Source organism: Sebastes umbrosus, chromosome 1 (genome assembly GCF_015220745.1).
Source record: "Sebastes umbrosus isolate fSebUmb1 chromosome 1, fSebUmb1.pri, whole genome shotgun sequence".
NCBI lineage: Eukaryota > Metazoa > Chordata > Actinopteri > Perciformes > Sebastidae > Sebastes > Sebastes umbrosus.
Window position 1 is genome coordinate 30,589,510 of NC_051269.1, and position 24,141 is coordinate 30,613,650.

At 40.1% G+C, this 24,141-nt stretch overlaps 1 protein-coding gene across 8 annotated transcripts in view; it reads right to left on the bottom strand.

Annotated features, from left to right (window-relative positions):
• The window catches only part of tfeb (transcription factor EB), a 41,937-nt gene that overhangs the window by 5,036 nt on the left and 12,760 nt on the right, over window positions 1–24,141 (bottom strand). For 4 of the 8 annotated variants that reach the window (XM_037771568.1, XM_037771528.1, XM_037771578.1 and 1 more), the window contains exons 2-7: window positions 17,962–18,055; window positions 9,581–9,687; window positions 8,983–9,168; window positions 6,375–6,473; window positions 5,306–5,494; window positions 4,542–4,631 (exon numbers count right to left, since the gene is read on the bottom strand). In XM_037771568.1, coding sequence (XP_037627496.1) covers window positions 4,542–4,631; window positions 5,306–5,494; window positions 6,375–6,473; window positions 8,983–9,168; window positions 9,581–9,610 — 594 coding nt within the window. In that variant the 5' untranslated portion in view covers window positions 9,611–9,687; window positions 17,962–18,055. Of the gene's footprint in view, window positions 1–4,541; window positions 4,632–5,305; window positions 5,495–6,374; window positions 6,474–7,785; window positions 8,007–8,982; window positions 9,169–9,580; window positions 9,688–17,961; window positions 18,056–20,920; window positions 21,280–24,141 lie in introns of those variants that run through there. The other 4 variants (XM_037771535.1, XM_037771544.1, XM_037771551.1 and 1 more) reach the window with 4 other exon arrangements.

Consider the following 24,141-nt stretch of genomic DNA (forward strand, 5'->3'; position numbering starts at 1 on the left):
TATCGTACGCCCTGCAGCGAGGGCAAATGTGACGCTGCTAATGAGGCCTGAGAGATAAAGAAGTTGAAGGAAAAGATACGTTATCTGATGGCTACTGTGAGATGTGAGATCAAACACATTCACACGCATAAACACACACACCTCCACAGGTTCTGTATGGAAATGATAGGCTTTGTTAAAAATCTGATGAAGTTTAAATCTTCACTTGTGAGGAGGAAATTATATTGTTATGCTTTACACCTTAGCCAACTGTAATTGTATGTTAAACGGTTTAGATGGAAAATCCCATCTTAAGTTGTCTAGTTGACCTTCATCACATAATAGAGAGGCGAAGTCCCTCCTTTTGGGTTTGTAGTCTTTCTAATTACGTATTTTCAAAGTCTTGTACTTTAAAAGCTTTATAACAAACTGAGACTTTCTTGACCTGCAAAATTATCTTTAAAATTTACAAACATCATATGTGTTATTCATGGCGCAATTCAAACGGGATCAAAAATAATATTTGTCTCTCGCGCGTTAACTATCATTCATATTATTTCTGAAATAAGGTCCCATGGTGGTCCACCGGAAGGGGCGGGACTTTTCCTCTCTATACAGCTGGGGAAAATCCAGTGGGCAACTCCGGGTCTGAGAATTGAAGCCAATGCTGAAGTGCCTTCAACTTGCATTCTTTCTAATAGCCAGCAGGGTGCGACTCCTCTGGTTGCAAAAAGAAGTCTGATTGTATAGAAGTCTATGAGAAAATGACCCTACTTCTCACTTGATTTATTACCTCAGTAAACATTGTAAACATGAATTTATGGTCTCAATCGCTAGTTTCAAGTCTTCTTCAATACAGCATGATGTTCATTTAGTAAATTATGGTCCCATTTAGAGTCAAATAGACCATAAAGCAGGGTATGCTTTAGGGCGTGGCTAGCTTGTGATTGACAGGTCGCTACCACGGCGTTGTCCGGTTTGCGAGTTGTCTTTTCGTTTTACAATTTTAACCCTTTCACAGTGTGTTTTCATTTCATGAAAGTTAATTATAACCTTTTTGGTTGCTTAAAAATATCTTATTCAACGTTCAGTTGTACTTAGCTCCACCCTCTTGTATCCCTTCTGGTTGCAAAAAAACAGTATGGCGACGGCCAAAAAGGGCTTCAAAATGTCAGTCCACAAACCAATGGGTGACATCACAGTGACTACGTCCACTTCATATATACAGTCTATGTAAAAAAAAACTAACATATTAACTGCTTTTTACTGTAAGTTTTAACAGCAAAACTGTGCATCATCATAAGAGACAACGTCCCAAATAAAATCTGATTATAATGCCCCACCCTGTTATGATTACTTAACTTCCTGCTGATGATAGAGAAAAAAAAGTTTCAAATAAACTTTTATCGCCAGCCTCCTCCATGCTTCTGTGCTGGCCAGGCAGCCTCCCTCTCACTCCAATAAGAACTCATCTAAACTCAATTGAACAAGCAAGCGTGACTGGGACTCGGTATGGCTCAGTGTAACCATCCATACACACACTCGCACACACTTAAAAGTCGAACTGTTCACTTGTGTGCCTGGTATTCAGTGGTGTTCCCGGCTTTTACTAAACTTTGAGATTCCAAGAATTCCATGGAGTTTGCCGCTTTAATCCCCATCAGGATTAGCAGGTGAGTTTGGCTCACTGATCTGTCAGTTGGGAATAAGGCCCTCAATTTTGCTTCCAGTGTATTTTAACACAATCATCGTCAGTAATATGTTCTGGAAATGCAGCACTATTAACATATTGATCTTTGAGTTTCTATCTCAGTTGCTGACTTTACACACACTGATCATCCTCAGGGTTGATCAATCGCCTAATCTAATCAATCAGTGTGATGTTACAGTACTTACACACACACACACACACACACACACACACATGCATGCAGACACACTCACATTGATTAAACCCATCAACCACAGAGGACACGTTATCAGATAGAGGAGGCTGTTTGGGTTTCCCTCTCTCTCACATACACACACACACAGCTGTGAAGCAGTGAGTCAGATAGGCGACCACACAATGAGCTGAGCCTGCACTAGTTGAACCGGCTTATATTTATACTCTATTTGCACCATGAACCCCCAACATGACGCTCAATATCAACTCAAACATGCAATAATTCTGATTCCAGTCTTGCAGAAGCACCCATCACGTGCAAAAACAAAAAAAAATCTGTCTATAAATCTCACCCACCCCGCCGCCCCTGCTGTGGCTCATTCTATAATCAGAGACCCGAGGCTGGGAGTTAGAGCCCTCGCTGCATCCTGTGGTTCGCTCAGAGTTATAGCTAAACTCCTACAATGGTATAAAGTCGTGTAAAATACTTGAAACTCTCTCTTAAACACTGACAAACAACAGCACTTCAGTGTCTTACCAGCTGAATCTGTTCTCCTTCAATAACTTCCACAATGGCATACGTCTTATTCATCTCCTTCATCCTCTACTCCGTCCCTCACTAGGCCGGCGGTCCTTCTTCTTCTTCTTCTTCTTCTCTCAGACTCCAGCAGCACACTCAGCTCTCTCTGGCTCTGCCGCCCCTGTCTTCGCAGTCTGACCTCGGTAACACCGATCCTTTCTTTCTTCTACCTCTTCTCCCCACCACACAGGAGTGAACTTTCCCCTAACTGGACTTTCAGCCTGTTTTCTCCTTGCACAAATTGCCCTCATCCCCCCTTTCCCTCCTCCCTTCTTTTCCTCCCCCTCTCCTTCTCCACCTCCCTCCCTCTCTCTCTCTCTCTCTCTCTCTGAAAATCTTGTAAACAAGTTGAACTCTAACTGCTGGCAGTTTAATTGTTAATTTTCTGAGTTTGTTCCCTCAGACACAAAGCACTGTACAGTCCTCATCTGATATGTCTTCCAGTTTATAACTACGTCCAGCACGGTTTAAGGAGGAATGTTTAGTGCTTAAGTCAATTATACACTTTTGCATGTGAGTTTGTGTATATGGGTGCATTAAGACTAGCGCTGCAACAAATAATCGATTAGTTGTCAACTATTAAATGAATCGCCAACTACTTTGATAATCAATTAATCAGTTTGAGTAATTTTTTAAGAAAGAAAATAGTCTGCTTTGATTCCAGTTTCTTAAATGTGAGTATTTTCTGGTTTCTTCACTCCTCTATGACAGTAAGCTGAATATCTTTGAGTTGTGGACAAAACAAGACATCTGAGGACGTCGTCTTGGGCTTTGGGAAACAATGATTGACATTTTTCGCCATTTTCTGACATTTTATAGACCAAACAACTAATCAATTAATCTAGAAAATAATCAACAGATTAAATCAACAATGAAAGTAATCGTTAGTTGCAGCCCCAATCAGGACATACACGTATGGGGACATGCAGGAACACACGGACAACAAAGAAAGCAAAATTACAATGGCTGCTTTGCAGCACTAAACATTTGTTACAGTTATTGTAGTTTAACTGGACAAACAACTGCACAAACACCATCACCGTCCACAATAACAGCAACAAAAACTAAGTACATCAACAATAAATGAAAGGAGTGACAAAGACAGAGAAAGACTGAACAGATGCAGGAACAGCGATTACAGAAACTACTGAAAAGCCAACATCTGGGTACTGATGACTCGGCATATCCAATCCTATGAATCATTTCAGGCACAAAATATAACCTTAAGAGGACGAGGGTTTCAGAGGACGACATATTCCTTGAATACAACTGATGCATTCAAGGTGTGACCCATGTGGACCAACACAAAACATACATATAGTATGTTGCATTGCAAATTAGGGCTGTGTTTTGGCAAGAATCTGGCGATTCGATACGTACATTATGATACAGGGATTACAATTCAATATATCGCAATACTGAGAGCAAGCTGATATATTGCAACTTTTTTAAATCAAATTTTAGGAAAACTGTCATAGTATAAAGAACACATAAGAAATACACCATTTTAAGAATAGGCAAAAATAACACATTTATACTGCATGTAAAAAACTGCATGGTTTTCGCCCTGAGCTACATGGGATTATCATAAAGTGGACATGTTTGGTTGAACTCATTTTCCCTCGCATATCTAGAGGTCAGAGGTCAAGGGACCCCTTTGAAAATGGCAATGTCAGTTTTTCCTCGCCAAAATTTAGAGCAAGGATGGTTTTCTAGTTTAATATGATGCCAGTATCTTCACTCTAGTTTAACTTCACATTTATTTGTATTTTTTGAAGAATATTGCATGTTGCTTTTGTTCTAAGGAAAAGAGAAGTTGCCACAAAGTATCTCACTCAAGTCAAGTAAATTTTCTTCATATAGCCCAAATTCACAAATTTGCCTCGAAGGACTTTACAATCTGAACATGATATCCTCTATTCTTAGACCTGCGGTTCAAATAAGGACAGATTGCCCCTCAAAAAACTCATCAACTTTCCTGAGATGTTGGAATGTTTTGGTAATAATCAAACCTAAATATGTCGAATATGTCAAAGCACATTAGTCGTATAAAAAACAATAAAATCGAAGGATTGTTGGTGGGTTGGTTCTACTTACTGTGTTTGGCATCTGGATGGGGTCAATGTATGCCTGAATATCGTCATAATTGGACTGCATGCTGATGATGTCATCAATGACCTCATCCATCTAGGAAAAAAAAAACTGGGGTGTCATTCGTGTGATTATGACAAGCTTAAAGGCCTATCATGCATAACTTTAAGACAAAAAAATGCAACTAATCTACATTTCTGTGTTTAGCAAACACCATACAGAGAAAACCTGAAACCTGCTGGCATGTAGGCCTCCAGGTGAACCCGCCTGCAGGTTTATGTCTGACTCAAGAGAAAGAGACTTTAAAGATAACTTCTATGTTACGGAGTTCAACCACAGGAGTAAGACTATTTTTCTCTCAGAGAGACTAAAAGACGAGAGTTGGTCAAAGTCCGCCAGGGTTCAAAGGGCCTTTCATTCTGCTGTCACTTGTTAAGCTGTAATTACTGTTGCAAGGCCATAATGGAGCATTTAAATTCCAATGATGGCCAGTCACAGTTACTGCCAGTTAACCAACACATTCATCCACCAACTGTACGCACGACACATTAACACCAGCGCATTTACAAATGCTGCTTCAGCCAATTAAATCATTATGATGCTTTCATAAAATGTGGAGATAATTTCACTTTGGGGGCAATATTCAATCCTCATAATTTTATATAGGAGTGTAATTAAGTCATATTTTAGGGGTATTTGTTCAATATGGCTCTTGTAAACTGTGCTTTATAACATGAACAGGAATTATGCCACCATCTGCCCACGCTTACCTCGGTCTCGTGGCTGGAGCCGATGTTGAGCATGGCCATGGGGCTGTTGGGGGCGCTGTTTCCAGACATGAGTTGCTCGGTGCGCATGTGTGGGGAGCGAAGGGGTGGGGGGGCGGACGCTGAACCCCCGATAGGTCCCATGTTTGGGGGAGGAGAGGGCGGCACCAGCCCTGCTACTGCATGGACCGTCTGCGGACAGAGAGAGAGAGAGAGAGAGAGAGAGAGAGAAAGAAAGAGGGTGATGATTGTGTTAACTCTGAGACAATACTGTATTAAAGAGGCTGTAACAGGCTCAGTCTTATAGCTAAAGTGAAAATACTGATATCATATGGAACTAGAAAACCCAAGGAGTCCATTATGCTTTTAAATAATTATGCCAGCTTGCCGGGAAGGAGGCAAAATAACCCTCCAAAGTTACGCTACATTTTGGCAAGGGAAAACTAGCATGGCATTTTCAAAGGGGTCACTTGACCTCTGACTTCTAGATATGAGAATGAAAATGGGTTCTATGGGTACCGACGAGTCTTCACTTTACATACATGCCCACTTTATGATAATCAAATGCAGTTTTGGGAAAAATCACTGTAAAACTGAGACTCTTGTGGATCCAATGAGCCCAATTGTATTCATGTATGATGATGTTAGTTCCCATAATAGCCATTTCACTGTATAAAATGACCTGTGTTGACCTTTAAGATCATCACAGCCTAATGAAACTTTACAGCCAAACTAGAGACCTAGGGCATTCAGAGGATCTATGGCTTGCATCTAAATGTAATTATCAGGTTCTCAGCTTTCAGATGCTGTACAGCACTTCTATGTGGCATATACTGTTGACCTCTATCTCCCCCTAAAATCCCCCTCCCCCCTCAAAACAACAAAACAGGGTCTCTTAGGGTTAATGACTGAAGAACTGAAACAGATAAATGTAGTACTGCAATACTGTGTGGATTGTTGGACAAACCAGGCAAAAACACAGACAGGCCATATATACATGGAGTGGATCTAATGAGAGACAAACAGGCGTAAACAGATATACAGTACAAAGTAAAGGCATCCAGAAAGGTACCTGTTTGGTGGCAAAGGTGGTGGACAGGTATTCTTTCACCTGTTGCCTCCGAGACTGACGGATGTGGTAGTCTGTAGGATTCTCCAGGTGGGTCTGCACCTGTATTAGAGATGGACAGTAACAGGATGTGATCAATTCTTATTCTATTATTAATTTTGCACATTGATCCAATGTTATGATTTGAGCATATTTGTTTTATGCTAAATGCAGTACCTGTGAGGGTTTCTGGACAATACTTGACATTGTTTTGTGTTGTTAATTGATTTCCAATGATAAATATATACATACATTTGCATAAAGCAGCATATTTGCCCACTCCCGTGTTGATAAGAGTATTAAATCCTTGACAAATCTCCCTTTTAGGTACATTTTGAACAGATTAAAAATCTGCAATTAATTTGCGATTAATCCCAATTAACTATGGACAATCATGCGAGTAAATATTTGTATCGATTGACAGCCCTATAATTAATACATAAATGTTTAGTGTGTTCTATAAGCTCAGCATGGTTTACACACATAACTCACAACACTGAGTATGTGCTTCAGATGTACACCTCATTATCCCCGTCCCATAACACCGTGATGGCACGAGGACATTAAGTCAGTAGTAAAGCCACTAAATCCTCTGGTGTGGCTACAGAAAGCAATGGGCTGGCCTCATTCCTTCACATCAAAGAGTAAAGCTGAGTAGAGAGCGGCCCTGCTCCCCATTACTACAGAGAGACTCAGCCCTCCAAACCCCCCTCTGTTTTATAACCAACTGCAGGATTACATCAAATGAACCAGAAACTTTTTAATAAATACATCTCTTTACACCCTCATGCTACGCTGTGTATGTTTTTACAGCACACACTGGATAAATACACGTGATTGTCTGTCAGCTTTAAATGCCTCTGAGTCTCGTGAGGAACAACTATTCAGTCGTAACTATTCGACCCAGCGCTGTCAGCTCAGATGAAGTCCAAAGAAACACAGGAGCTCTGACAGGCTCGCTGAGACTGATGGACAGACAGATCACCTTATCTACACAAAGAAAGGAAAGACACCGACAACTCTTAACACCGATTCCTCACACACATGCACGCACGCAAGCACACAGTAAACCGTCGATACAGCAAATTGCTCCACACATTATCCGGTGCATACAAAAGATTTACAGTTCAAAACACCATAAAGCCACCCACATACAGTAAGGGAGCATTGCGTAAAACCAATACACACACAAACACACACACACCATCAAAGATAAGAACACACACAAGCATCTTTGGAATCGGGTAAAATGTCACTTCAGCTTTATCAGCCACTGTCTGACTCAGACTATCTACATCGCTCCTGTCTGTCCTGTCGCAGAACATTTCAAAGCTCTCTTATCTGCCCGTCTTCCTCCCCCCGTCTGTCTCCCTACCTGCTTGTTGCTCCACCGCATTTTTCTCTCTCGGCCTTTTTCTCAAATCTGTCCCTGATTTTCCCCTGTGTGGCAGTGCTGCTGCGTTTGAGGCCACGACGCCCAGTGAAGTCCTGACCACCTCCGCTGCAACATGTGAGTGGATTAAGCAAAATGCCACAGCCCCCCTTAACCAACATCTTTCTCTCCTCCACCAATCCCCTCAATGAGATCTGTTTAGCGCTTTGTCTCTGTAGTGCACACGGTGGTCCAGTCCAAGTCTGAAAAAAGAGAGTATGATGCTTTGGGTATTGGCCAATACCGAGTACCGATTCGATACCAGTGTTAAAGTAATAAGCTGTATGCCTCACTGTTTTTTCTGTCGAGTTTGAATGAAGTGTGTTTTATAATGATCAGCGATGTAAAATGACTGTTTCTGTCAATGGAGTCTGGGAGCTTTGAGGAAAGCATATTAATTGTATGTTTTGTATGTTAATAAATTATAATAATTGTTTAAATCCATGTTGAGTTTATTTTTTTAATAGGCCTACATTTCCATTTCGGACAAGTAAGATTGGCTAAAGTAAAACATCTCATCTACTTGCCCACATGGCAACTGGCTGAAAAAGCTTAATGTCAAGTCCTGGGTATCGGTGCGTCCCTAAGAAGGATGGAAGGGGTTTTGTGTTCAATTGACAATGGATCAAACCACAAATCCCCATTTACGTTGTTATTTTTCTTTTCCTGTCAAAATATTTCTACATGCTTCCTTCTCAATAAGTCATTTCCAACCTTCAGATTATGTATCAGTCATGATCAAAAAGCATAGACTTCATTCACACACTAACCTGACACAATAAATCAATTAAGTGATTAGTATATAAACATAAAAATCTATTCTTCTACCATTTTTCAATCAAAAAATGCCAAACATTCACTGGTTTCTGCTTCTCAAAGGTGAGGCTTTGTTGCTTTTATGTTTTAATATCATTGTCAATTCAATAACTTTGACTTTTTCACAAACAAGGACAAACAAGCAACCGAGTCGTCACCATGAATTCTGGGAACCCTGAGAAACGACCCTGTGATGGGCCTTTTTCACACATTTCTGCATTTTTATTGGCTTATTGAGTAATTGATTTGATACTAAATTAGTAAAAGTAAAATAAATACATTTATTTATAATAAAAAATTATAATTTGTTGCAGCCCTACTGACCTTGAGAACCTCCACGGGGACCTGCATGCTTTGGTGATGCTGAGGGGTGCTGATGGCCGGGGTGGGTGCCGGTGGCACGGCCATGCAGTGCTGCATGTACTGCAGGGCTGCATTCTGCTGCTGTTGATGCTGCTGAATCTGCTGCCTCTCACGCTGCTCCTCTTGCTGCAGCTGGTCTCGCATCAGCTGGACACAACACACACACACACACACACACAAATCACAGGAATGCTCATTAAAGCGTTGTGACCTATAAACTGACTATAATGGGTGATGCTGCTTTTAGCTTTTCTCTGACCCCGTGCTTTTTTTAAAGAGTGGACAGGAAGAGCTGTTAAGAGAGCACATCTATTAAACCACACTGTAAGAAAACAATGTACAATATATATATTCAAATATGCAAGGGACAAATTTATCAGTGGTTGCTGCGTGCAGATGCCCTTCAAATAAAAGCCACAAAGATCTGACATAGACCAGAATACCTTCCTCTCCAGCGTCCACTCAACCAGACAACACTACAAACAGACTTTGATATCCATAGCTAATGAAAGGCTTGCATGTGCTGCTTATTGGATGGTGGAGGGTGGTTGTGTTGTACCTGCATCCGCATGCCGATGCGTGAGGCCATAGCTGGGGGGCGAGGGGGCAGGGGAGGGCGAGCCGACGTTAATGCACCGCAGTCCAGCCCGAGAGGTAGAGGAAGCTCTGGAGGAGAAAGGAAGGGAGAGAAAAGTGAGAGTTGAGCCAGAGGACGGAAAAAACAAAAAGATATTAAAGGTCTGCAGGGATTCCTAAACAAGAAGAATGGCTATCAAGAGTGGAAGCTGTGTAAAACACTTTTACCTCAACTGATTCAGTGTGTAATTGCTAATGGGTGCGTTAGTGATAAGGACAGAGATGTGAGAGGAGAAGAGGAAGTGTGCAATGTTGTGCTACACTTCTTTATATGTTAACTGAGCCATGTCTTTGTGGTTAGGCGCTCTTTACGTTATACTTGTCTTATGTGTCAGATTTGTCTGTGTCTGTCTAACAGACAGAAATTGATTATCAACTGTAATATGAGCATTATAGCTTCCTTATTTCAATGCAACAGTCACAACAGATAACCACGGTTGGTAACACTTTATTTTAAAAGGTCCGCAAATTTCATGGTAATTAGGTGATATTTAGCAAGTGACCTATTTGAAATTTCTTTGCCAAATTACCCCAATATTTACCTCAAAATGTATTGAAAATTACTGTATTATAAACACTATTTAATAATGATATGCTAAAATAGCATATAATTGTTAAAATAGGGCCCTTAGGCTTGAGAAGCAGCTGTGCGCTGCTCTATTATAAACATTAATTATTATTTCCCAATAAGCAGTAATAAATAGCTGGTAATTTATTTAATACATTTCCAGGAGAAGAATACAGAGTTAATTGATATGCTTTTATTACCTTGTCTGCTAAATAACTTATTTGAAATTTCTTTAAAAACCTCCCTGAATCATTACATTAGCTACCAGGTTACATTTGTGTAGACAATAAGTCACACAATGGTGAGATTTGTGCCTGATCAGAAGTGTCTTCTATTAGTATTGGTTTTCCACCTCCGATGAAGAGCAGCGCACAGCCGCTTCTCAATTCTAAGGGCCCTATTTTAACAATTATATGCTATTTTAGTATATCATTATTAAATAAGGTTTATAATAAAGTAATTTTCAATTAATTTTGAGGTAAATATTGGGGTAATTTGGCAGTAATCCCAAAGAAATTTAAAAATAGGTTACTTCCTAATTACCATGAAATTTGCAGACCTGTAAAATGAAGTGTTACCCCTCGGTTCAAGCCAACTATGACACTACTATGCCCATTCAAGCTAGTTGAAATACATGCTGGGCCTATCATTGTCTGCACAGAGGTGAAACTGATTCTCATCTAATTCTGGGTAAGACAGCAAATCATCATATTTTCACTGAGGGTTCTGTCAGCTCTGGGGCCGGGGACTTTTCCACTGGTGAAACCTTTGTCTTGATGCATCACTGGGCAAACTGGATCAATCACCTGTCTGCCACTCACATGATGCACTTAATCTTCCTATTGAGTCAAAGGCACCCAGTCATCTTTCTACAAGTTGTTCAAAGGTTGTCAGACCTCTAATCCTATTTACCTGTGCAAGGCCTCTTTACACAGCCTGATTTATTCAGAGGCAGTCATTCAAGGCCTCATACAGACAGAAAGACACACTGTAGCAGTGAATGCTCTAAAGGATGTGCAGTGTACTCATGTGACGTCTGTCTTGTACATATACGAAAAACAGACCAGAAGGCTTTCCACATTATTCAACAAAAAGCTTTTTTTTTTTTAATCAGCAAAACAAACCCAGCTTCTAAAATGTATTGTCTTAACAAACAATTAGGAATGCTGCCTATATAAAATACTGTGTACATTTTAAGTTATAACAGATAATACCTAATGGAAGTAGACGTAAACTAAGAATATATCCAACCATTCTGTCTATTGCTGGCTGCAATCACACAGCACATAACTTTTCATATTTGCAGTACCTGTGAGGGTTTCTGGACAATATTTGTCATTGTTTTTTTGTGTTGTTAATTGATTTCCAATAATAAATGTTTACATATATTTTCATAAAGTAAGCATATTTTCCAATTCCGATGTTGATAAGAGTATTAAACACTTGACAAATCTCCCTTTAAGGTACATTTTGAACAGATAAAAAAATTTGTGATTAATTTGTGATTAATCGTGATTAACTATGGGCAATCATGCGATTAATCTCAATTTCAATATTTTAATCGATTAACAGCCCTAATGATTTCTCAAGTCACTGTACATAGGACAATAGAACACAAAATTAAATTCATCCTGAACAACATAAAGATCACAAAAAACAAATAAATGCTGCTCTTCAGATGTACCTTTATATCTGCCTACCTCAATTGCCAGCAAAAAGGTACCAGTCCTTAACTGAGCATATAAGGACATCTGCCCTCTCTTGTCAATTAAGTTTTATGTAAGGTTATACATATTGCACTGGGCCTTGTTGTACAAGTAACAAACCAAAGCACATCTCCAGGCTGACTTCATCCATTAAGGTTTCAAGAGCATTCTTATGTTTGAAAGAGGGCAGTGGGGTGAAGATAAGTTAGCAGTAACACTCTCTGGTCCTCCAAAAAACAAAGGGTGAATTTTGAGGTACTTCCTCGATAACAGTGGAGAGGTCATGTGAGAGTCATGTGGTCTTGTTGTTCTTGGGTGATCATGTGAGCAGCAGGACGACGGGGAACACCCATAAACCCCTTACACACTCTTGCACATACACACTCACTAATATGTACACATGCACACACACTCAAGAGCGGGGAGTCCCAGGACTGACAGTTCCCCTTCTGCAATGACTTGTGATCATCCTCTGCACCCCCTGAATGACTCAACTCGTCTGGACCACAAAGGTGTGATGAAACCTATTAATGGCCAGGTTTCTACTGTATTCTAATGTCTCTGCTGATAATGTGAGACGACTACACACAGAAGAGCAGTGACAGGGACATCAGGGTCTGAGCAACCAATCAGAAACTGATCCTCCGGTCTCTCATCAGAAACACTGTCTGTATATGGTCATAAAGAGAGAAAGACAGAGAGAGAGAGAGAGAGAAAGAGAGAGAAAGAGAGAGAGAGAGAAAAGCTCATTGTGCGTGAGGTACAATAAGAAGGGCAGCTCCTATTGAGGACTGAAGCCGCCTGTTGTCCGAAGTGTACATTTCAGCACCCGAGGGGGCACACACTGCCCGCTTTGTGCCCATTGGATGGCCCACATGAGAAACACACACCCATGCAGAGATGCACATTGAAACCAACACATTCCATGTACCAGAACAACGTATCCTCATACAACGGTTCGTATGATATCTTACGAAAAGTTACTCCTAATTTTTTGTGCATTTTTTTTTAACGAATGTCCAGCAACACGTGTCAATTTTGGCTTCTTACATGCATACAGTCTTTTCAAAATAAACTTCGATTTTTACAGGAAACTACTTGGTTAGGTTTAGGACATGATCGTGGTTTGGGTTAAAATAACTACGGAAGTTATGTGGCAAAAAAAATCAACGTTCACTTCTGGTTTCACACGGGATATGAACACCGGTCTCCTGGGGAAAAAAAGTCTGGTGTTTTTTGACCCACCCATCAACCCCAATCTCCTCTCTACGCAGCGTTTGTCGCTCTTTATACTTCCTGGTTCACGATTACATATGAACTGATTTCATGGTATGTAAAGGAAGGCGGTTTCACGAGCTTCAACCGTCTCACAAAGAATTACCGGCCTGTCGGTGCTCGACTCTGATGAAGTTTCTACTTGGCATAGAAACGTCACTCTTCTAATAAAGTCTGTTGCCTCATATCCGTGTACTCCAGTATACTTTGGACCGAATCTCTGATTTCGTGGGATATATAAGAATTACAGTGCATTACTTTTCGTAGGTATAGCTACGGACGGTGTATGAGAACTGCCTTACCAGAACGGGGATTCAAGGACAGTCCGACTCCACACCAGCAGGACCAAGCTGCCAAAACGGACTCTCCATAAACAAAAAGTACAGAAGTGGAGACACACTAATCACAGCACAGGTTCTCCTATAACGCTCACAACTACTGATGCTGTTGGAACAACTGTCGTACCTGCTGCTAACATCTGGAGCTTTAGAGACTGGTCCTTTCATAGCAGTAGGAGTAGGTGTCTCTTTCAAACAAACAAAAGTGTGTTTGCACATATACACACACAGTGGTGGAATGTTGCACGGTGCACGGCACAAATGGGGTGATTACATCTCCAAACTCAATCGGCAAGATAGGAATGCCAGCCAGAGGAGGACATGCGCTCTACGCCTCGAGGGTCTAAGGACAGACCTGTAGGCTGCACAGACTGTAAAGCAAGCCATTGGCCAGTATTAATTTGAACTGCTATTTAAAATCCCCCAGCTCTGCAAAATGAGCTGCTTATGACACCAGATGTAGTGGCGACAATGTTTACATAACACTACCTACCGTTCCAAAAGATGTATTTCATATAGCCTCCAACTGTGACTAAGCCATGATACATAATATACATCCTTTAACAGATTCACATACACTTTGACAGGATATCACTTCCTGATATGATATGGTGACACACTGCTACCAGGCAGCATGATCCCCCACATGGGCCTTCCCATTGCCTGGCATCCACTGAGGGTAAGCGGGCATCTGTGACGCAGTACGAGCACACAGCGGCCATTGTGTGTCCAACGCTGTGATGTCACAGCCCCTTCACTTCAAACACTGACAGCCAGTGGGAGGATGCAGAGCGGAGGAAGCCCGAGTCAAAGGTCAACTCTGGATTGTGCCACAGATTAGTCACAATCAAACATGCCAACAATAAGCACACAATGGAAACATGGAGTACATTAAACATGCTGTGCATTAAACAGCTTTAGTTCCTTCCTATGCATACATGTGCAACACATTCATAGACACAAACACACAAGTACACACACACACTTGGGGGCAGTGTGGGGCCATGGCACCTGTGCTCAGAGACATGGTGTTAATTTGTGGGGTGTATATTTTTAGAATTGACCGTGCCACGCCAAGAAAGGCCTTTTCAACAGCCAACACTGAGCAGTTGAATGTGGGATGTGAATATACACACACACACACACACACATGCACTCAGGTGCTCTCTCACAACAAAGCATGTATGCGACCGCAGCTGCTGCACAAAATTCAAAGACAATTTACAGACACATTGACAAGTGCAGAAACTAAAATACATTTTATTTCCGTATGCACAGTAACAGCAATTCGGCACGGCGAGTAAAAGTAGAAAGAAGTCCCTCAAGGTCACACAAGTGATTGTACGACTCTCAGTGCTTGAAATGAAAAAAATAAATAAGTGCCAGTACTCTCTTATTAACATGTTGGCGTATCGGCTGGAATCAGCGATCGCTTGGGATTTATTCCTATTTATTCATTATTTCTTTAAGCATTTTTATTGCTATATTATTATACTTGGCTCATGCATCTTCTATAGTTGGCCTATAATATTCATATAATATTCCAACTGGAACATTATAGGGTTAAGATGGTTAGTTTAGTGTTAATAGTTCTTTAGTTCTTCTTAATAGTGCTTTCCTGTTAGTAGGTATCATTCAGGTTTTAGGAACAGTGTCCCAGTCAGGATGCTCCGACATATTATGCAGCCGGATAAAGAGACACATTCTGACATTGTCTCACATTGTGAATAAAAGATATTAGATATTGGGTTTGAATGTTTTTGACTTAAACCTAGTTCAATTTTACATGATTCTGGACCATTATTATTTCTTATTACACGGCTTTGTTGAATACTCGATTCTGATTGGTCAATGACGGCGTTCTACAGTCTGTTATTTCTTTATAACAGACCGTTACTATGTATAACAGACCGCTGCTATGTATAACAGACCGTTGCTATGTATAACAGACCGCTGCTATGCATAACAGACCGCTGCTATGTATAACAGACCGTTGCTATGTATAACAGACCGTTGCTATGTATAAAAGACAGTTGCTATGTATAACAGACCGTTGCTATGGGCGCAGTTCTGATGTTGGACTCTGGCAGCCCGTTTTTCCTGTCAAATTATTGATTTCTCAAGTAAGTGGGATCATGTACAGCTAGCGGGTCGGGGTCGACCCCTCCGCTCCGCGTCGGACAATGACCGACTCGCTGTACATTATCTTACTAGTTAAATGATTATTTTATTATTTACACATATCGTAGCTTTCTTCTGAAAGTTGAAATCTTCTGGAAATGTTTGCCCCAAAAGAGCAGATTCAAAAGACTTTTAAATGTTTCAATTATTATATTTGTTCAAAAAAAAAAAAAGTTATGACGAACATTTCACTAATTATTTTACAAAAAGGACGTGAACATTTCCCCCCCCCTCCCCAGTGCCGTGCGTCAGCTCATCCAGATGCTCCCTACATACTTTTTTATGTTCATACGGCTTATGAGGCGCTGTGCCATTATGGATCGCAATTATGAATCTCCCAGAGAACCTGATATGGCGAGGGCTTGTGAGAGGTTCCAGTACGCATGAAAAAGTCCCGGTATGCCAAGGAGTAAAATGAAGAAGTGCCGGTAATGCGTACCGGTGAGGCACAACGTGAGTTCAACCAGACCAGGCCTTGCTCTGAGACACAAACACATCAGAAATACTGTTCAAGAACTTCAATCTCAGTCGTGACGGTTTAAAGACGTGCAAGTAATCACGTTTCATACTTCGACACCAAGTTTCAGATTATCAAACGCTTAGTCCAACTTCCTGTTAATATCACAAAGGCTCCAAATGTAACACTGCACTGTGCACTTCACCAGCCTTTCCATCACTGCACATGCGCACTCACACACACACATGCGCAAACACACACACACACACACACACCCACCCTTTCCGCATTAAGCTATCTGTCTGCCTGCTCTAATGACTAAAATAACCTCCTCTGCTCTCTGTTCTCCTTTTCAGGAACACCCTGTTCCTCTGAGCTATGGTGTGTTTTTTTGTTTTGTGTATATGTATCAGCACACATCTGTGTGTGTGTGTTTGTGCAGTTGGGGGTGAGAGGGGGACATGCACATACAAAAGGTAAGCGTGCACTTGTATTACCGCTCTACAGAGTCTTTCACAACATGTAAACAGACCCAAAGTATCAATATTCCTAAATCACCGCCAACACACACCCTCAGCCGGTAATGGTTGGTAGGATTATGTGACATGACTGGCATGGCAAGTATGGGGTCCTTTCCCCTTCCTTTTTGGTGTCACCCACACACACACACACAAACAGCTGTATTGCTTAGCGACAGGGCACACATTCGGACATGCAGACAGACAGGCTGGCGGACGGACGCACAGGCAGATCAGTTTCAAACGCTCATGACTGGTATTCTGTTGGGTCAATTGCTGCTTTAGATATAAAAACATTCCTGTTGCCACCTCACATCTGTACGAATTACGACAGATACTCAGGATTTAGTTACAGCATACAAGGGTTGTGTATGAGCTGACTATAAATAATGATTCTCATTTCTATTGAAGTCATTTAAGAGGCAAAAACACTGTTTTGCATGCACTTGTCAATTTTGAAATTTTGGCTATTTTGCTTCCATAGCATGTTTTCTTTCAGACTAGTGGGAAGAAAACATCAAAAATACACATTTAGGTGTTTATTTTACTACTTTGTCTATTTGCATCTGTATATTTCTCCTAAATTCACCAAAAGTTAGCATTAGATAATGCCTCATTTGCATATTTAAACATAACATTTTCAGAAAACTTATACAGAAAATAATTGTCTTAATGTAAATAATCAACAGGGAAGTTTCATGGTGATATCTATTAGTTAAAAATATTTACCCTATTCACTTGTAGTGAAAAATATATGATATATCTCCACTTCAGTAGCACTTACATACACCAAATTTTACAGTTTCATTCCTCTCTATATTCTGAAGGTTTTTACAGAGGGGTTTGTTCATACAGCATATCATTTATAGCCTTTGATTTTCCGTTGAGTATTATTTGATTTATTCTGTGATAAAATTAGATATCCAAAATCCCCTCTGTAAAAACATTTGACTCTAATATGTCAACAAAATGAAACAAGAATTTTGAACCTGACTTTAACCATGTTCAGATTTCTGTTCTGCAAATTAGCATACATTTAATAAGATAATGCCTCATTTGCATATTTAAAAATAACATTTCAGAAAACTTGTAATACAAAAAATATGTGTATATATTACCCTGTTCACCTGGGTGCCCTTAAGTCAGAATTGTTAATGCAGAATAGCTCCACAATCACTGAATGGGTGGATTTCTACAGTATAATATAGAAGCACATTTGTGCACAGAGACAGACACATACAGACACATGATGTGCAATTACCTGTTTAAGAGGAAAAAGAGTTCACAAGGGAGGATACACGCTCTGCTTATGCTGCCGACTACATGTCTGGATGCTGGAGAAAGTGGATGGCAATCTGCAGGTGGAGGTGATGAGGCCAGAGAGAGATGAAGGAAGGAGATGGAGGCGTGAGATGGAAAAGATACAAACAAAAACAGACAGAAAGAAAAAAAAAGATGGTTGGTTAACACTGCAAAATGGACAATAGATGGAGTGAATAGCTGTACAATATAATATGTGACTGTGAGTAGAGTGAAGAACAGAGGAGTCAGTGGAGTGTTGAAGAGGCGGAAGCAGCAGGTGTTCAACACACTGAAGAACTTAGAAAAGAAAAGAACTTCCGTGGCGGAAGTGAAGGAAGCAACAGACCATGTTAGACCCGAGTATACATACAGTATCACACACTGATTGGTGTGAAGAGAGGACAATTGTTTTAAGGCTTAATTCTGTAGCAGGAGACACTTTTGATTCAGTTGTTTTACATTGTTGCTGCTCTTTTGCAGCTGATTCTTGGCCATCATGGTGTCAAGTTTGCTCTGAGGGATTTCAGCACCCTCCTATCTTTCTTATCGTTTCTAGCGGTTTTACCACCTACGTTTTTCATATGAGTAGAGGTTCAAGCATGTTCTTGTAGAGCAGGCCTATTCAATTGGCGGCCGGTGGGCCAAATCCGGTCCTTTAACGACCTCAACCCGGCCCTTTGATTATTTATAAATATGAAAAATGTATTTAACCCTTCCGGCCCTGGCGATCCAGGCCGACATAACCGTCTTTAAGAGGTTGTAGCGGGCTCAGTCTTAAAGCTAGAGTGAAGCTATTGGTTTCATATAAAACTAGAAAACACAAAGAATCGTGTAATGTTAGCTTGTCGGGAAGGAAGTTAAATAACGCTCCAAAGATCCCTCCAAAGTCAAAAACACTCCAAAGTCCCTTGACCTCTGACCTCAAGATATGTGAATAAAAATGGGTTCTATGGGTACCCACGAGTCTCCCCTTTACAGACATGCCTCACTTTATGATAATACCATGCAGTTTTGGGCAAAAACCATGCAGTTTTTTGCATGCAGTACATATGTGTTTAATGAATTAACTGCTGACCTGCTATCTCCCCCTACAGAACTCCTGTCTAAGTGGGTTCCAATAAGAGAGTTTATTCCTGTTCATCAACGTTACCACTCATGCTATTGACACTGATAAAAGCAATATCACTGTGTTTTTATTTAAATAACCTGCTTGCATACTAAGTTTATGGGGTGTTTACATTGTTGGATTATCAGAAGATCATCATTAGTCGGCTAATTAGACAGTTCATTAATAGTTATGTCTTGCTAAGCACAGAAATACTTATTTTGTTAAAAATAGGGAATTTAGGAGAGTCAAAGTGAATTAAAAAAAATGTTAAATGCAACATTGTGTTAATTAAAACAACAACCTACTAAGATTAAAAAAGTGTATTTTTTTTTATTTATAAATTTCTAGTTTTGCAGATTAGACATCAGACACAGAAATATAAATGTCCGGACCCTTGGTACTTCATTGCTTTTCAAATTTGGCCCTCCTAAAAAAGTAATTGAATAGACCTGTTGTAGAGCGTTACTATAACACAAAGACTAACCAAGGAAAACATTCAAAACACTGTACCCTTTTCCTTTTGTTATACATTTTATCATAGTTGGGGTTAAGGGTTGGATGCATTGAAAACTGCTGTAAAATGATCAGTGTCTTTAGATTGTTAGTAAACTTGAGGTGAATAGAACCTTAATTTACTGGCATAAAGTGCCCACAGCGCAACATTTCTGCTCAGTAACCAACTTCCTGAAGGTCATCTGAATGAATCACCATAACTCATCAACATAGCGTGTGAATCACAAAGCCTATCACCTTCTAAACACAGTCTATAAATAGCCGACCAAGAGAGACCCTTCTTGTCCTTAGTGAATCTGTCAACTCAGTCCTGCCTGCTGTCCTCAGGTCACTCTGCTTCACAGATCAGAGAGAAGAGAGCGATGTGAAAGGACAACAACAGCTTATCAGCACCGACACACTTTCAGCCAATGTCTTATCAAACAGAGACAATGACATACGGGAAAGACAATAGACCAGCATCATCAATTATAACCACAATGCATCACTTCCCCTTTCCTTCCATCAGTTTTCACAACTCCTAGTTTTGTTAAGTGGTGAAGCAACTTCCTCTGCAGGAAACCCAGGGAAAGAACTGAAGATGTTTGTCATGCCACAAATGCTTTAGATGCAAATCTTTGCTTGTAACATGTTTGATATCGATGGCCACTTCTCATACAATACTTGAAAGATTAAAAAGAAAACTAAAGTAAATGTTTAATGTGTCAGTAAGGCTATTCCCTGAGCGGAAACAATGCACATAACAGGTATTCACACTCAGATCAATCATTCCTGTTGTGCCGCAGGTGTAGTGCTAGTAACTTATGAACTAGTATAACAGCACTCCAAACATCTCTCAACAATCTGACCTCACTTTAACATTTATATTTGATGCATTTTGGCGTAAAAGTTAACATTAGACAATTCGTATTTCACGTAGTTACTTTCATTGTCTCCCCACCAGTCTGCAACACAATCAGTACCATTACACTGCCATTCTGCCCCCATTTAGCTGCACGTAACAAACAATCATTACATTGCTAAACAATGGAGCGATGACTCGAGATCTCTAGATCCTATTTCTGTTTTAGAAAGGTCAAAATGCAATATGTACCAGTCAGTTTACTGCCAACAGCAGCAGCAGAGTTTAAAAAGGAACTGCATGTCACAACACCAGAAAAATCTGCTCAGACATGTTCAGTTTCATTTCTGATTTATCGGCCTGAATGGAGCTCAGATTGGCAGCGTCGTATCCAACAGCCAGCCCGTGAGAAACACTGATGCATAATGTAGAGTATGTGTAAAGTTAGATCCTTACCAGCAACTCTCCAACTATCCCAAAGACAACATAGTGTATCCAATAGAGATCTGCTCCTCCACGTGTTATTGCACACACACTCCCTGACAGACACAGACAGCCCGACCAACTAGTGCATTCATATACTGGTTCACCGGTTGTGACAGCACTCCTCCCTCCTCCACCGGCTGAGCTACAGTAGTCTGAGTGACAGTCACTATTAGTCACCTTCCTCCCGCTCTATAACCAACAGCTCAGCTTCCTATTCCTCCTCCTCGTCCTCCCACTCTCCTCCTCTTCCCCTAAATTAGCCTGAATGCCGAAGTCTGGGGCAACAACAACGAGAGCCCTGTGTCCTGTCCTTCAGTAACTCATCTCCCTCTTTCACTCTAATGTGGACCTCCTCCTTCAGTCCAGCCTCCTTCATAAAGCAGTGTGCAGTATTTGCATACAGTAACACCTACACATGTGTATAAACACCAATAGAGCCTGGAAGCAATTCTTCATTTTTGACTAGCCAGGTCATTGTGGTTTAGGTGTTTTTCTGAACTATAGGGCAGTGAATCAGCATTATTTACTTCTTTAAATGCACTCCCACACACTGTGTGTGCATGCTTACATGGCAATAAGACCGATAAGAAGTCTATACACAATCCTGAGGACAGGAAATGACTCCACATTTATTGTCATTAGAGCTGCAACTAATGATTATTTTCATAGTCGATTAATCTGTCGTCTATTTCTGGATTAATCAATTAGTTGTTTGGTTTATAAAATGTCAGGAAATGGTGAGAAATGTTGATCAGTGTTTCCCAAAGTCCAAGAAGACATCCTCAAATGTCTTGTTTTGTCCACAACACAAATATATTCAGTTTACTGTCATAGAGGAGTAAAGAAACCACAAAATATTAATATTTAAGAAGCTGGAACCAGAAAAATGTTGGCTTTTTATTTCTTAAAATAATACTCAAACCAATTAATAGATCAAAATAGTTGGTGATTCATTTAATAATTGACAACTAAGCAATTCATTGTTGCAGCTCTAATTGTCATTGATAACCTGTGTCCATTCAGTATAAATTATCATACACTTGTGCCTTTTCATAATAAAAAGAGAGGTTCCATAGCATACATTTATTATTTTTTACTGAAAGTCATGGTCACTGTATTGTTAAGAGATTATTCAACAGGTTTAGAAATATATGAAAAATAAATAAATAAAGGATGCTCCTGTAAAATATGCATAGGTGAAGCGACCACAGAGCACTGAATCTCAGCTTGTGACTGATGCAAATGTATGTTATTAATACATTTCTGAGACATCACTGATTAGTTGGGACATTGTGAAGGTGATCACATAAGAAACTGGACAGCGTGGTGCAGCATATTTTTTTTGTAACTTACACTATTAAAATAATATAATATATCATTACATTTAGGTAAGTACAATACTGGATGAAATGTTATGAATCCAAGGCTACGAGTAGAGAAAAATGCAGATAACCACTTATTCAAAAGTGGGTTAATTCCATCTGTTTGTGTGTCTTTGCGTATAAAGTGGAGCTACAGGATTGCATGTTTATTTCTCAGTCATTGGCTGATTCCCTTGTGACATGACAGTGAGTTCAGATTTCAGTAAAACTTCTTCTGAAAAAGTGCTGTAAGGTTTGTTTACAAGAAACAGAAGTCACTCACGTCATGAATCACTCCTCCCTCTGCCCTCCTCCAGAACGTGTGCACCCATTTGTGTCAGCACAAGCAAAAATGCATGCAAACACAGATTAGTGCCTCGACATTATCAGCATTCTCAACGAAATAGATAAACACAAGCACATCCCTCCAACAACAGACAACTGATTAAAGAAACAACAGAAGGTAGAATGACGTCTACTTGCTGACAGGACCATTAAAGGAGCCTCCTAGTGGTGAGATCAGACATAATAGCAGAATATTTTCACATCAGAACATGTGGAAATGCATGGACAGGTCCAAAATAGGAGGATGTTTGTTTTCCAGGGCCAATACGATAAATGTTTCAGAGGACAAAACTTCAAAAAACATTTAAACCCATTTGTGCCCGTAACTGACATTTTTTTATTTCCTTTGGTGGTGTTCTTTGGGCTTGCCTATAAGCACAAATGTGAAGAAATCAGTCAAACCGTTTGGCTGAAAAGTTCGTTTTTCTTATCATACTACTGTTTATCTAATATTTGGGCACATGGGACTACTGTTTTTACAATAGACTCCATTATATGTTAGGAAAAAACAGTCGTCCCATGTGTCAAATTACTAGATATAGTGTGATATCTCAGAAACTACAAGGAGCACAATCAAGTATTTGGTATCTCTGAACTCATAACAAGTTGAATATCAAAGATGTGCACACACATGCAATGTAAAAAAAGTATTTAATTTGGAAAACATTTAATAAACACAATGTTAGCATTTTTCCTCATTTCTCAAAAATCCTGACTTTGATCCTGACTATTGATAAAAGAGTGATTTTTCAAGTGATCTAAAAATTTCAAAGTTGTACTGTGAGATACTAGCTATACGTATGCCCGTACCAAATTTCAAGACTTTTGACCAATCAAATCAAATGTTGCAGCATTTTTCATTATCATACTAAATATAGTCTTTGGGCACAAATTAGTTACTTAAGCAATCAGCAATGTGTGCTTATTGTCTGTCATATCCCTTTATGTTGTGACAGGACACTGACTTCTACTGTTGAGGCCAAAAACTGTACCTCTCACTGAAGTCATTAAACCTCATTAGACCTCACTGTAAGCTCATCTCATTAAACTAGAATGAGACCAGCTTTAAAATCAATTAGCAAATCAATCTGCATCTGTTTCGAGTTGTGACACAATATGTCCGCACAAACATACCGCAGAGGCCACATGCAGAACGCTCATTACATGCAGCAGCTTGTCTGATGGATTCTCTGTGTGTAATGTGTTTATAAAACACTTCCATTATGTAACCCAACTATTAGCAACCCTCCAATAGGGCTGCACTGAATATTATTGTGATCACGACTTTGGCTTCCCACAATTAAATGAACATTTAATTGCCGTTTAAAATGCTCCGCTCATAGAAAACACCGTTGCATAAATCAAGCGCTTCCCAAACTAACAGCTAGAGATTCACCGTCAATCAGCAGCCGATCAAAACGGCCAGTTTTCAGCAGTCTCATACAGTATATCCAAGTTTTTTGTCGGTCAGACACACGTGCAGCC